Consider the following 15,615-nt stretch of genomic DNA (forward strand, 5'->3'; position numbering starts at 1 on the left):
AAACAGAACCATATTCCCTGATCACATATTGACAGATTTGCATCGGTTGCTTGCAAGCCACAATTGCTGTGAGCTTCGAAAATGATAGAAGTAATAGGTACTAGAATGGGAAATACTAACTCTTTGTAGGTAAATTAGTGAAACCCTTCCTATGATCTGATACTTCAACAGAAGACTCAGCTTTACTCTTTACAAATTAAATGTACAATTATGCTGGATAAATAAAAAAAGTCAATCAATCTCGGCATGGACATAATCAATGAACATGAAGTTTTTCTCCCAAATTTTCAAAGCAAACAACAACATCGCACTAGCCACTGCCGCACTTGCTAGAAAAATTCGGGCACTCATGTCAGGCGGTATTCCTGCAGTAGCTGCAAATAAAACTGTTGTCCCAAGAAATGCTCTCTCTAAAATCTTGAAAGCCTCGTAGGCCTGTCTGCATGAGGCACATTTCAGAGTATGCTGTTGATATCGATCAAGCATCTGCAACACACCATAGTTACCTCATAAGCACGTGTCAAGTTGTTAAAACCAACCTTTACCTCCCTAATATCTGAGATGGCACAACTTGATTTACAGATCAAAGATTCAAGCATAACAATCGCTAGACCACTGAGAACAGGAGAAGTACCTGTTGCCTGGATAAAACTGTGGATGGAAGTGGACCCCAAGTGCTGCCTGGAGCCCAATCTGGCTGGCCATTACCATGCTGCCGGAGCCAGTTGCGGAAAGCAAGCACAAAACGGTCAGCTTGTGTAGGTGTGAAAGTGACTTTGGTGTACTGCTCGTTTATGTCTGAGGCATCAGTACTGTTGGCATACAAACTCTTCTCTTGTCCTTGAAGTACAATCATGTCCCCATCATACACTTTGTTTGAAGTCCAATGTTCATGCCAGCGTGGAACAAGCTGACCAAAATATTGCAAGCACAGTTGTTTATTGTGTGCATGGTACAGATAAGGATTTTCTGCTTCTATTTACCTCTCTTGCTTCTCAATTGCAAGAGAAATTAAAAACACTAGTCAAAATCTAAAACGAGAACAGGTTACTGTTAAGCAATTTTCTCCCTTTTCCTTAATCTACAGTTCCTGACTAATATTGAACCTGCGCACTAACTCTTCACGCTCACGGGCGATGGCAATTTTTTTATACCTCCCAGCCAATTCTCAAGGACTTGATACGTATTTTTTTTCAAAACATCACACCGTTATTTCCTTCATGCTTATCCTTGAGACCCACAACTCCCTAGATAGTTCCTGGCCACATGTCTACATTTTAGGCCCTTACTTAGATGCATCCTTTTTCCACCCCTCTCTTGGAGTTCCTTTAAAACCAATTGCCCCTTGGCAATTTTCACACTTAGATGCACCTAGGCCCTAGCCCTATTAGAACTATCTAGTCAATGCCATTACGCCCTCACCTAGGACCTTGGCAGTTACTTCTCTTGACCATTTAATTACGCACATTAATTATTACAAAAGTTGGTCATCTAAGAGAAAATGCCCACCGATCTATCCGAGGTCATGCTATCTCGACTAGAGCATAACATTCCTTCCCTCTTCAAGCATCAGCGTCCTCGATGATGAAATCTGGGAACGCTCTCCGCAACTGGTATACGGATTCCCAGGTAGCTTCCGATAGAGGCTGACCATGCCATGCAACCAACACCATGGGTATCTTCCGATTTCGTATCTGCATTGTTCCTCGGTCCAGGATCCTTGTTGGTTTGCGTCTTGCAATATCCTCTATCTCCTGAAACAAAACCACACCTTCGATTAGTGAGTCACCTGTATGCAAAAATTTCTTTAAGCGCGAAACATGAAAAACCGGGTGCACCTTACACCCCTGTGGCAATTCTAATTTATAGGCTACACTGCCTATTCTCTTTAGAATTAACCACGGCCCACAGTATCGAGGTGATAACTTAGCACACTCTCCTGAAGTCAACGACTTCGAGTGCGAAGGAATTCTGAGAAAAACTTTTTCTCCTTCTTCAAATACTCTTATAGATCGATTTTCATCCGCATACACCTTGGCTCTATCCATAGCCTGGCGGATGTTAGCTCTCGCAAGTGCTAGCATCTCCCGCATCTGAACTACAAAGTTCGCGGCACTAGGCACTTTCTGAGGTACTCCAACTATAGTTGGATTAGCTGGTCTATAACCATAGTTCAGTTCAAACGGACTGAACCCAGTAGATGAATGTTTTCTATCATTGTAGGCAAACTCCAACAATGGCAACCACTTGTCCCATGTATGTTGCCTCTAAAGTCTGGTTGACTCTCTCCGTCTGACCATCCGTCTCAGGATGATCCCCACTACTCATTCCCAACTCAGTCCTTAGTGTCTCAAATACCGCTGTCCAAAAGTGACCGGTAAACCTGACATCTCTGTCTGACACTATGGATCTAGGCAATCCATGCAGACGAAATATATGTCTAATAAACAAATCCGCTACTTGCGGGGCACTAATAGACTCTCTAGTCGGAATGAAGTGAGCCATCTTGGTTAGACGATCAACCACCACAAGGATAGAATTATACCCTCCTTGTGTTGCAGGTAGTCCTACAATAAAATCCATGGAAATGCTCTCCCACTTGCTTAGTGGTATTTCCAAGGGCTGTAAAAGTCCGGGTGGCTTCACCCGCTCGGCCTTACTTACCTGACACGAGAAACACCGTGTCACATATTCATGAATATGCTTTTTCATCTTGGGCCAAAAGAAATCTCGCTTCACGAGATCATATGTCTTCTCGACACCTGGATGTCCCGCACACGGGCTATCATGGCTTTGTCGAATGACTCTCTGCCTGAGATCATTCTGACCAGGTACTACAACCTTGCCATTTCTAACTAGCATACCATCCCTTATGGTATATCTTGCATAAGTTTGGCCTTTTCTGGATGCCAGGTCATCCTTTTCATTTTCCCCGGGTTTTAACACATGAGCCTTAGGCCATAAGCTCTGGACAAACTCGTCCACCTTTTGAGTTTCTCTGATCTCGGTCATTAGAGCACTCTCTAATACCGTGAAACTCAGGTTGTGCATAATGCGAGACAACGCATCAGCTACCTTATTGTCTTTTCCTCTTCGGTACCGAATCGTTAGATTAAACTCCTGCATGAGCTCTGCCCACCTAGCTTGGCGGCCCCTCAAGTCAGGTTGTTTACAAAAATGTTTCAGAGTATCATGATCTACATCCACATAAAACTCTGAACCATACAGATAATGCCTCCATGTTTTCAAAGCATGGATAACAGCATACAACTCCAATTCATGAGTTGGCCAATTCCTTTGAGAGGGAGAAAGCTTCTTGCTTTCAAAGGCTACTGGCCTTCCCTCTTGAAGGAGAACTGCTCCTACCGCAATGCCACTTGCATCGGTTTCTAGGAACAACGGTTTCTGGGGATCAACTATTTTTAACACCGGTCCTGAGACCACAGCTTGTTTTATGGTGTTAAAACTTTCCTGTTGATTCTGTCCCCAAATAAAAGGTACTTTATCGGAGGTCAGATCAGTCAATGGCGATACTATTCCGGAATATCCTTTGATATGCCTTCTATAAAACTGGACAAATCCCAAGAATGATCGCAACGCGGTCAGACTCTGAGGGATTGGCCAAGTTAGTATCGCAGCCACTTTCTTCGGATCCATTTCTACCCCCTGTGGAGTAATTATGAACCCCAAATACTCAAGCCTAACCATACACAGTATAGTTTTCTTTTTATTCACGTAAAGACTGGCTTTCCTCAAAGTACTAAACACTATTCTTAAGTATTCACGATGCTCAGTAATACTTTTACTGAATACCAGGATATCGTCAATAAAATGTACTACGAACTTTCCGATATACGGACGTAGTAAATCGTTCATAAGCATGACGAAGGTCGCTGGAGCATTGGTAAGTCCGAAGGGCATTACCAAAAACTCATAATGACCAAACCTGCTTCTAAAAGCGGTTTTATGCACATCCTCGGCTCTAATCCGGATCTGATGATAGCCGCACTTAAGATCTATCTTGCTGAAAATCACGGCTCCATGTAATGCATCTAGCAAATCATCAATCCGAGCCATCGGATACCTGTGCTTAACAGTGATATTATTCAATGCTCTGTAATCTATACAGAGGCGAAACGTATCATCCTTTTTCCTCTTTAATATCACTGGTGAAGCAAAAGGTGAGAAACTTGGTTGAATCTGCCCCAACTTGAGGTATTCTTCCAGTTGCCTACGCACCTCGGCTTCTTCAGTAAAACTCATTCTATAGGGAGGTCTATTTACAGGTTCTGCCCCCGGGATCAGTTCAATCTTATGCTGAACTTTCCGCTCTGGAGGTAACCCATAAGGTAGTTCATCCCTAAAACATTCAGAGAACTCCTCTGTTATAAGATTAGCCAGCTTGGCCATCTCACCACTTTGCGTAACATCAGTGCTAGCCGAAGACTCATCCACCGACTCTACCGATGCTGTGCAAAGGTATAAAAACTCTACTTGAGCCTTTCTGATTTCCATCACGGAAACCAACGGTCCCTGAGGTATATCTTTTTCACCTCGCAAGACATAAAGCACATCATTCATCTTGAATTGATATACGTGCTTTTTCCAATCAATGGCTGGATTCTTCCTAGAATGCCACGCCATTCCCAGGGCTATATCCGCATGAGCAAGCTTGGTCATTTCAAAATCAAGCTTCTCAGCATAGTCCTGAATTCGAAGCTCCAACTGGGTAACCCTTTGGTCCCATACTTCAGTTGAACTTCCATCTGCCATCCTGACTGTATACGCATAGTCAAATGGACTTGTCTTTAATTTCAGCCTCTTCACGAGCTTGGAGTTAATCACATTGTGAGTTGACGCCGAGTCAAACAACACAATGACATCATGACTGGCCACTTGCCCTTTCATTTTGATCAACTCCGTATCGTTGAAGGCTGTATACCCCGTTGCTGCGGGCTTAGATAGGATGTTATCAGGTGCACTCGTCACTAACTTAGCAACAGATACACACAACAAACAAGGTACTAACCTCTGAGAAGATCCCGCCAGTTGCATCTGCATATGTTCTGCACTGGGACTCTCCTGCATTTCTACGTCGCATTCAGATATTATCATATTAGCCGTGCGACGATCTTTGTTCAGTGGACAATCCTTCCACTGATGTCGCTGAAGGCAGCCGAAGCACAATCCTTCTTTCCTAGCTTTCTCTTTTTGTTCAGGGGTCAATGAGGACTTTGACCAAGCCCGGGCTGCCATTGGAGTTATTTTCCTTTTCACCCCAACGGTGGTACTTGTTTTTGTTGGTCCCTCAACCGGCTTCACCTGCTTGGTTTGGCCACTTGGCTGCGAGACACTTGTCTTTGAAACCCATTTCCTCTGAAATCCCCCTTTCCTCGGGTGCTCATACTGAGTCCCTGCCTGCACAAATCCACCAGACTTGCCTCTGGCATCCTCATAGTTCAGGGCTACTGCTATAGATTCATCTAGTGTAGTCACATATTTAGCCCGAACTTCCATTTTTATTTTGTCGTTCAGTCCATAGATATAGTCTTTTAACTGAACCGACATAGGGAGAGGGTCTGCTATCTTCATGACACACATTCTCTGAATTTGTCAGTGTACTCTGCCACTGACAAGCTCCTCTGACGAAGATTTCTATAAGCATCCCAAGCTCGGGATTCTTCATCAGGTGGGAGAAAGTGTTTCTTGAATTCAGTTTTGAACCCTTCCCAGGTGGTTGGAGCAACTTGATCCTTCTGTTGCTTTATCCACCATCTATCCGCTGCCTCAATAAACAAGTGTGTGGCCTCGCGGATTTTCTTTAGATCGGATCTAATCTCACAAATGGCGAAGGCTTCTTCCCACTTGTGCAACCAAACCTCGATCACATCAGAGCTGCGCTCGGTCATCCGACCAGCGTACTTCTCCGGTCTATAATTAGCGATATTAGGCACTTTGACCCTTGCGCGCTCTAAGGAATGTACACTGGGCTCTAGCTCTGCTGGAGCTTTGCCCTTGTCAATCCTAGACGGTCTAGCCGACAAGGCTTGCACCATCTCCCTAATCTCATTTTGACCAGCATTCACCTGAAGCTGCTGGTTCATAATCTGCTGTAAAGCATCCTCTAATATTGAAATCCTACCAATCAATGTAGGTGCTGCGTGATGTGACATCTGTTGTGTAGATTGTGCTCTAGACTCACTAGGATTCACCCTTGAATTCTGCCCTTCTGCTTCCATAAGTTCACAGTGGAAGATGGTTTTTTTCTTTTCTTTTCTTTTTTTTTTTTTTTTTTTTTTTTTGATGGATTTCCCCCTTTTCTTATACACAGAAATGAATAGACGACAGCCTCTGCTGTACAGACAACTCGACTGAAAACTCAGATTTTGATTTAAAAAAAAGAAGGACTGCTCCCTGGAAGCTCCACGCAGGCTGAGTAGGCAATATACGAATTGACGTGACAGCGCTCAGAATTAGCTTGCAAATATGTGGTCTGGCTTCGTCAACGGCGCCTGTGTTCTGGTCCTTTCATTTCGTCACAACGGGTCATCGCCCCACTCCATCAGTACGTCGTCAATCCACCAGGGATGTCCAGGCCTGGAATTCGTTAACTAACCGAATCCCTGTAGGCTTAGCTTCTGGCGTAAGCACTACCCGTCCGTATGGGTGCGCCACACTATCACAGTTCATGCGTTCCGCTCGTCGAAGGCCTATATCTCCAATTGCGCTTTATTCTGGCCCTTCGCGCTGGTTGAGTTAGGTGAGGGAAGGTCTTCGTAAACGTCCGTCTACACTACGCCACACCGTCGCAGTAGAACGTCAACCTGCTCCGTCGACCTTCCTACAAATAATAACCTACGCTCCAAGCCTTTCTTCCGTCAATCAGTCCTGCTGTCCGTTCGTAGCTTTCGTCAAAGCTCACGAACCTCTTCCTTTGCCTTGTGCTCTGATACCAAGTGTTAAGAAATTTTCTCCCTTTTCCTTAATCTACAGTTCCTGACTAATATTGAACCTGCGCACTAACTCTTCACGCTCACGGGCGATGGCAATTTTTTTATACCTCCCAGCCAATTCTCAAGGACTTGATACGTATTTTTTTTCAAAACATCACACCGTTATTTCCTTCATGCTTATCCTTGAGACCCACAACTCCCTAGATAGTTCCTGGCCACATGTCTACATTTTAGGCCCTTACTTAGATGCATCCTTTTTCCACCCCTCTCTTGGAGTTCCTTTAAAACCAATTGCCCCTTGGCAATTTTCACACTTAGATGCACCTAGGCCCTAGCCCTATTAGAACTATCTAGTCAATGCCATTACGCCCTCACCTAGGACCTTGGCAGTTACTTCTCTTGACCATTTAATTACGCACATTAATTATTACAAAAGTTGGTCATCTAAGAGAAAATGCCCACCGATCTATCCGAGGTCATGCTATCTCGACTAGAGCATAACAGTTACTGTTGCAAAAATCTAGAAAAGAGGAAGGATAGAACGACAGCCCTTCAGGAAGTAACGTAGTCTAATGTAAGCTCTGATTTAATGGAAAATACAAGCTGAAGAGTATTAACCCTCAACAATCCAGTGAGATGACATACAGCCTACAGGGCAAGCGTTATGTTAAATGATAGCTCTATCAAAGTCCCATACAGCCATGTATAATACAGCTTAGGTGTAGCCATGCATGCAAGAAGGGCTTGAAACTGCCAATGTTTATTTCTGAGTGCTAGTTCTCCTGTCCAAGTCCTTGGGCTTTCCATCTCTTATCCCCCATGACCAGCTTTTAAATCAATGATGAAACCAAACGTCCAGGACTAAATGCACCCAAAGGATAGATATGGATACCAAATCATCTAGCACTAGACCTGATCCAAAAAAGAACCTGAATACTACTACTAAAGAACTGGCGCATCTTCTTAACAGTCAATTTGACAAAATACTTGTCAGGTCATCTTGATTAAAATTTTGGCAGTCCTCTGGGTTGCTTTTCTCTGTGGAATATAGCTTTCAAACCATCCCCTTATCGATTGGGCTTTATCAGTCTTCCCTCCCTCCATTCAAGTTCATGAACGCTCTTTTCATATTCGTTTGTTGTAGATTCATCTCTCTGAGCATATCCATCTTCATGTTGTCAAAGGTGTAAGGCTGATCCTCATTTTGGTCTCCTCCTCTTCCTCATCTCCCAATTCTTCCTCCTTAGAAGGGCTTTAAGGTGGAATGCACATCTTTGCACGGGATGGAAAAGGATTCTGAAATGATATTAGAATTTCTGTTGGGATGTGGGATTCTCTATGAAGTTCCTCCTGCCATCAAGGAAATGGGACCTTTCTCTCTCTTCATCCTGGGCAGAGAGGGGAATCCATGCTCATATGTGGTGGAGCCAAAGGTGTCCCTGTCAAAGCTCTTCCCTAGCTGACTCTCCTTCTCTTCGGAACAAGGGGAGGGGAAAAGGGGATGGCATCTCATACTCGTCCACATCAACAATGACTACCGCCCCTCTTGATCCTAAATGCCCAACCTTAATCACATGCGGAATTTGCATTGGGCATAGAGTTCCTTCCAATGACTCATCTCACTAAAAGAAAAAAGCTAAGATTGACAGAAAATTGACATGATTGAATTCCTCTCATACACGAAGAAAGATCTTATGCAAGACAACAGTCCCATATAATGAGTGTTTTGCGGCAGCCAATCCCCAAAGATATAGGAGTATGCAAGAAGGAATGCAACCGTGAACTGCTATAAATGATACTTGGAGAAAAGAAGCCAGAGTTGGACTTGTACGGCCACCATGAAACATGAGGGCATCCAAGTTACAACTAAGAAAAAGAACAAATGTAGTGATTGGTACAACTTGATGGGTTAATTCATCACCGAACAACCCCTATAAGTGGGTTGGATCCAACTTCTACCAAGAACTGCTACTGTTGTTAAGGTACCTGCAGGAATTACAAAAACCTTGCAAGGCACAAGGTGATTGTCCATGGAAACATTCATTATTAAAGACCCAAGAAACCTTAATTGAGGTACCTCCCATGGGTTAATTTTGGAATACATACTTCAAGGAGTACCTTGCCAAGATGTTTTAATGTTTCCCACGAGACAAGGTCTTGCTTTCTCAACCATCTGCCAAGGCCTATATTCAGCATGTTGCACTAGATGATATTAGCTCTACCCAAAGTTGATATGGAGTAACACATGTCTCCTTAGTATCAATGGAAATATCAATTGCAAGTTCAATTTCATTAGGTAGTACCGCTCTTATGGTGGATCCAAAGGGCCTTCAAGGTGCATGCACGGTAGAGGAACCACTATTTAAGAACATCTAAAGTAATTTGCTGTATGGACAGTCTGTACTTCAACAAATGGCCAGCTTCTAAAACACGACAGGCTGTCCACTTCCATCAGCCCCCACGCGATCCTCTTCTGCTCACCCCGTTCGTCGTACGGAATCCTTCACCCTCTCTTTCGTCGGTGCTTCCTTCCGGGTGCTTCCAACAGCCCATAACTATGCACGTAACCTTGCTAATTCCATCAAGGCATAGGAGATGCCACATGGCATGCCCCTCTTCATTTGCCCCCATTGCCCCCTCTAGTGGGGCAATTTTAGGGCCTAACCAATGGCCCAAGCACCAATCCCTAGGGAGAACTTTGCACACCTACATCCCATGGCCTTGCCTACTCAATTTTCCACGGTCCTACCTGCATGTAAGTTCAAAAATTCACATCCTCGTGATAGCCCCTTTCTCCTTTGCATGTCCTTCATAAGTTTTCTTTTCCCAAAAAATGCGTTCATAAGTTGGGATGAGCCCCTAGCCCAACTCATGGGTTACTCTCTAGCTATAGGGGGGAACCTGAGAAGGACACGCGTGGAAACAATTGAGCATTCTAAAATGAAGGTCTTTACTGCCTCGACGCCCATAGGCAAATACTCATACTCATTCATTGCTTCATCCCCTACACCATTCCTATTTGAGAAGACAGACCAAAGATGGTATGACAAGAACACAAGCATCTCGGGAAAGCAAGAGAAGATTTTTTACTTGCCACAAGAGATTAAAGAACTCAAACTCAAGCTTGTATCAACAGAGAAGAAAGCCCAGTTATGGAAAAGTACTAGTAAGTAAGAAGTCATAGAAGAGAGATTACAAGCATACAATACATCTCCTCCTGCACCACATCCTGTTTCTATTACAAGAAATTATCGACACTCATATGATGTCAATAAAAGAGAGATGACAGCTTGAAGCCTAGTAAACTTTGCCTTTCTCCAAGGGTCTCGTCCACTGATCACAAAGATGAACAGTTCCAGCGAAAGAATCTCATCCCTGCTTGTCCTCCACAAACTCTAGATCGTTGAAGTCCCCTCCAACAATTTAGGAGTCAACATCTAGGAGGCGCTCTGTCAGCTGACTCCAGAAAGCAAGGCGGTGCTGTCTCCAAAGCAAATACATACACATTCAGGATCCCAATCCTAGACTCACCTGCGCGGAGACCCATCCACGTTGCACGACCTACGATGAGCTCACCCTGATTAAATATCTCCAGGTCCACTGGTTGGGAGAATGAGATGCAGACCCCTTCACTCCGGCCTACTGCTAGGGACTAAACCTCTAGGCCCCTTCCAGGGAGGAGATGGTGGCGACATTCAATGTTCGCTGCTGAAAACATGTGCTCGTGAATGAAGAGAAAACCTATTGCCCGTCCTATCACTGCTCTTTGCAACTCCTCTCAAAGTATCAGATACTATGGCTGAATACGTGCACGATCATGGCGCCCATGCACATTCCAACTCACCATGGTCTAGCTCGTGCAGAGGGGACAGGAGAAAACAAGGCTCGCCTATGAGCAAGAGCATGCTCCAGAAAACCAGATCTCTGTGACTTCGAGGGGGATTTGGAGGGAGAGTGATTTGTGTCTATGTGCCGGTGTACCATGGTCGCGACTCGATCAATACCTACCTTGCATGCCCATTGGAGCATGAATAATATATCTACCCCAAACAACTCAGTGCATTGCTAAAGCATCCAGTAATGCCAGTGAGTGAACACTACCTCAAGCGGCAGGCGGATCACTCCTACTGCCATAACCATAGGCTAGCCTCTCCGAGGTAAAATTGAGCTGAAAATAAGCTGAAGCACCATAGGTAAGCCACAAATCCAGCCCTTGCGAGCCCATCCACTCATGCATCATGCGATACACCTGATCCTCCATTATGGCATCCAACATCGATAGTGTCCACTTCTCCACACATGTGGAGGATGATCCGTGCAAGAGCCAACTACACTAATCGAACAAGATTGATCCTCCTTTTCAAGGTTGTAGCATCAATACTCTAGAGACATAGGATACGAGTCCGAGATCTCAAGGTAGTTCCACGATCCCAGCCTCCATAAATCCCTCGACAAAGGGAGCCCAACACATAGTCTCGGAGCTGGAAGCTGGGAGGACAAGCCTCCCCCCCCTGACACCCGCGAAGAGGCACTGTCTTGCAGAGAGGGGAGCCTAGGTTGCTGAAGTGAGAAAGAAGCTGAGAGGAGGGCACGGCCTTTTCCTCACCCGAAGGCGGGGGGTCAAGGTTGGTTCCAAAGGAAGCACGTGAGGAGGAAGAAGAGGTAACTGGGTGCTTGGAACCTCTGCACCATAGGAATTTGCTAGAGGAACAAAGGGCACCCCCTCTGGAGGCAGTGGGCATCCTGAGGAGGCGTTGTAATGAAGGGGAAAAAGAGGCTAAGTTAGAGGCCCTTTAGGTGGAAAATGTGGAGGGACTATATAAGTCTCCATCCACCCACTACTATGGACTTTTTGATGTGACATCTAATCCTATCTACTCTCCCTTCCTCCTTCCTGCCTACCCTCACTCACTCTCTCTCTCTCTTCCCTACTCCCTCTCAATCTCTCCCTCTCTTCCTACCTCATTCTCTCTCTCTCTCCCCCTTATGCTCCTCTATCCCCCTTTCTCCAAATCTGTCCCTACCTCCTTCCCTACATTGGTATTAGAGCTCCGACCCTGACACCGTTGCTTCCCCTCTTTCATCTTCCTTCCCAACTCCAATAGCACACTAGCATCAACGCCAAAGCCTAGCTCACCACTAGCAACTCAACCCACAAACATCTATCGTTTGCAGCGCACAACGTGGCACAACCAATCATGAACTACGTGAGCTTGTACCACAGTGAGAGCAAAAGCAAGCAAGCACCTTACTACAGTGCGACTGACGGCTGACTGGGAAGCATGCGCTAGATTGCGACCCTTACGAGGGACTTTGTGATACCTGGATAAGCTGCAGCGATGCATAAGAATCCTAACGCCACACTCTCGACAACGGAGGCCTAACGGGAACCAAACAAATAGTGAGGCGAATTAACATTCCGAATCAGCTGCCCCTTCCTCGTCCTTTCCGCCACCCAACCAATCAGAAGGAAGCTGTCCGTTTAACCAACCAGTTCTGTCTCCAGCTTATCCCAGCCTGTCTGTTACCACATCTCTTGTTTCCGTCCATTTTTGGTCGTCACTTGCTCCTGCTGCGTGATCACCATGAGCCTGCCTGTTCGCCGATTGCGTGATGGTGCCTGTCGTGATCTACTCCGCCCACGCCGCCCGCCATTCATGGCTGCCCTCGCCGCATTCCTCCGTCGTCTTGGCCACGTTGCTGATGCATTTTCTGTGCCATAGAGCACCTTCTTGCAGGATGTCAGGCCATTGTTTGGCTCTCAGCTTCCTGCATCTATGCGTTCGCTTGGGTTTATATGGCAGCCCACACCCTTGGGAGAGAGGTCAATCCTCTTCTCAGCCCTTTGGTATGCCATCATTCCGGAGAGATGCATTTGGCAGAGAGAACCAGCCCAGAGTTCATGCACCTATCGCTCCACCAGCGAGCACATATAGCCAGACGCAGCCAGTGCATCAGATGGCAGCAGCTTCTACGCAGCAGGGGGTTGGTGGTGGGCAGCAAGCCACTTTTGATAACATGTTGGCAGATTCTTTGCGTTCATACAGGGCCCTACCTGAGGCCATCAAACTTGAGATGCCCTTCTCCGATTATGTGAACCTCAAGCGTGATGATGCCCACACTTCTGGAGGTTACACACATAAGAATTATGCAGCCAAGGATATGAAGGACAAACTCACAGTGCATAAGTTTAAAGGGGACACTCGCACTCCCAATGAGTTGGAGGAGTGGCTCACGAAGCTGGAAGACTATTTCCGCTTCTACCCCAAGTTTGAGGAGGAGCACATCATTTTTGCAGGTATGCATATGCAGGACTATGCCCATACATGGTGGCGATACATGAGGGATTCGCCTCAGAAACCAACCACTTGGACAGGTTTCAAAGAATTGATGGTCACTACATTTGTATCTCCACTTGTATTGGATCAATACTTGGCTGAATTTTATGCCTTGACACAGACCGGTACGGTCCAAGAGTACCTGCAACGTTTTAGGAGGCTTTCCCTGTTTGTGCAGGATGTATCTGAAAAGGGACAGGTGTGAAGGCACATTGTAGGCCATCTTCTCCATGTTCTAGTGATACCCTATGGGCCCTGGTATGTGCCTTGTAAGCATAGTTATAGGCACTTAAAGTATTTTGTGCCTTTTATGCCACATAGGACACTTAGTCCTATGTGACACCTACGACACTTAGTCCTAGGGTCTAGCTACAAGTACTATGTACTTTTCTTTTCTTTTTAGTCTAGTTGATGTGACGGCTGATAACTATCGACTCTTGTACCTTGTACTTGCTCTCTCGTTTATCGATCCTACAATGGTATCAGAGCCAGCCTTACACTTGTCTTCCAGCTCTCCTCAGCCCCTTGAGTCCTCCATTGCTCATTGGGAGTATGATCCTCTGCTGGTCTTCACTGTTCCAGCCTGTTCGAGGCTCTCCAGCTGCTGCCCAAGGCTCCCAGAGTCTTTTCGTCGCCAAAAATTGCCTTATTGCTGCTTCCAGCAGGTGCGACTGCTTCTAGGCCCCTGCTGCAGCACTTTCGAGTTCTTCTACAGCACCGTGGCCATCTGTCGCCACTTTTGTACTGCAGATCCAGGCGCCCAGCTCCCGTGACGTCTCCAGAGTCATCTGCAGGAGGCGTCCTGCTATGGCGACCTGTTCAGAGACCCCCACAGGAAACACCTGCAGCCACGCACTTATTTTGAGGTCCCTGAGGGCTGTTCCAGCTTCGCTCCAGCCGCCTTTTGCACTTCAATCTGCTGCAGCAGCTCCGTGGTCTGTCATACTCTACCTACAGAAGTCTTTTGGGGCTCAACCTTAAGTTCAGGGGACCAGAAGCTGATTCACAAGCAACATTTGCAGTCTTTTACTGTTTTTTTGACAGTTTTTACTGTCACACACTAATTTCCAACAGAAAAATTTAGGGCTTTTGACATCTCGACCTTCAACCTGTTAATACGACACTTTGGACAACCTTGACAACTGAAATCCTTCCAAAAATTGAAGTTTTCAGTCAATTTCAGGTTCAAGACTGTCACATTGTGCCACGCCATCACTTAGATCAACAAAATTTGGGGCTTTTGTGTTGGGAGCTCAATTTCAGCTGGTAACCCTGTTTCTATACCTTCCTGCACATACTTTCAGTCTATTTGCTCTCTCTATTTCATCATCTGAGCAAGAAAAGGGACCGTGTTGCCTTGAGGCCCAGTTCAGCCTCCTGGAAATATCTGTTGTTCGCTCACAAGTGTTTGGGACAGTAAATCATATTTTTTGCAGTTTAGATCCTTGAGGCTATACTTTGGTCACTTTGTCAGTGCATTTCTATCAGTACTATTTACAATGGCTGGAAACAATCACGACTTATTTGGCATTCTTCGTGAAGATGATAAGTGGGATGGGACCAACTATCCGATGTGGTCCTATCTTATAAAACATATTCTTGTTGCAAGGCACTTTTGGAATATTGTTTCTGGGGTTGATCTAAGGCCAGCCAATGCTACCGTGGTTGCCTCTACTGCTGGTCCCTCTGCAGCTCTGCAGAGGGTACTACTCCTGATCCCTTATCTTCTAGCACCCCTGCTGTTGCTCCCCCAACTCAGGAACAATCAAGATGGGATGCCAGAGATGCAAATGCGCATTCCTGTATTGCTTTATCATGCAAGAGAATCATTATTCCACACATCCGATCCTGCAAGACAGCAAAGGATGCTTGGGACGAATTGGCTTCTCTTTATCAGATTCGCAATGAGGCACGTGTTGCATATTTAAGAAGGCAATTGCAAGAAGTCAGTATGAATGAAGGTGACTCTATGGATGCATACCTGACAAAGGTCAAGGACCTCATGAAACAACTTGCCAATATTGATGAGGTGGTGCCAAATTCTCAGCTTGTCAGTACCACATTGAATGGACTGCTAGATACATATCAAGGGTTTGCTACAACCCTTCGATTAGTGGCCATGGGTAATCCAGACCACTACTCTTTTGATCAGCTAGCCACATTGCTTTTGCAGGAAGAGCAAAGTTGTGCTAATAGACCAGCTATTATTCCTGATCATGCATTTTCTTCACAGCAGACAGGAAGAGGCAAGGCTTCCAAGCCTATGGGCAAGCCTAAATCTGAGCCTACCAATGGTAATTCCTCCAATGCATCTAAAAATACAA

General features: G+C 45.5%; 1 protein-coding gene across 1 annotated transcript in view; it reads right to left on the reverse strand.

Moving 5' to 3' along the window:
* Nucleotides 1-201: 201 nt before the first annotated feature.
* ACD1 (Pheophorbide a oxygenase family protein with Rieske 2Fe-2S domain-containing protein) overlaps nucleotides 202-15,615 on the reverse strand; it is a 72,422-nt gene continuing 57,008 nt past the window's right edge. Inside the window, exons 6-7 of the mRNA XM_087395445.1 lie at nucleotides 635-910; nucleotides 202-486 (exon numbers count right to left, since the gene is read on the reverse strand). Coding sequence (XP_087251571.1) covers nucleotides 232-486; nucleotides 635-910 — 531 coding nt within the window. The 3' untranslated portion in view covers nucleotides 202-231. The remainder of the gene's footprint in view (nucleotides 487-634; nucleotides 911-15,615) is intronic.

The sequence above is a fragment of the Dipteris shenzhenensis genome, chromosome 24, assembly GCF_047967505.1.
Source record: "Dipteris shenzhenensis isolate YYH24624 ecotype China chromosome 24, Dip_SZ_1.0, whole genome shotgun sequence".
Classification (NCBI taxonomy): domain Eukaryota; kingdom Viridiplantae; phylum Streptophyta; class Polypodiopsida; order Gleicheniales; family Dipteridaceae; genus Dipteris; species Dipteris shenzhenensis.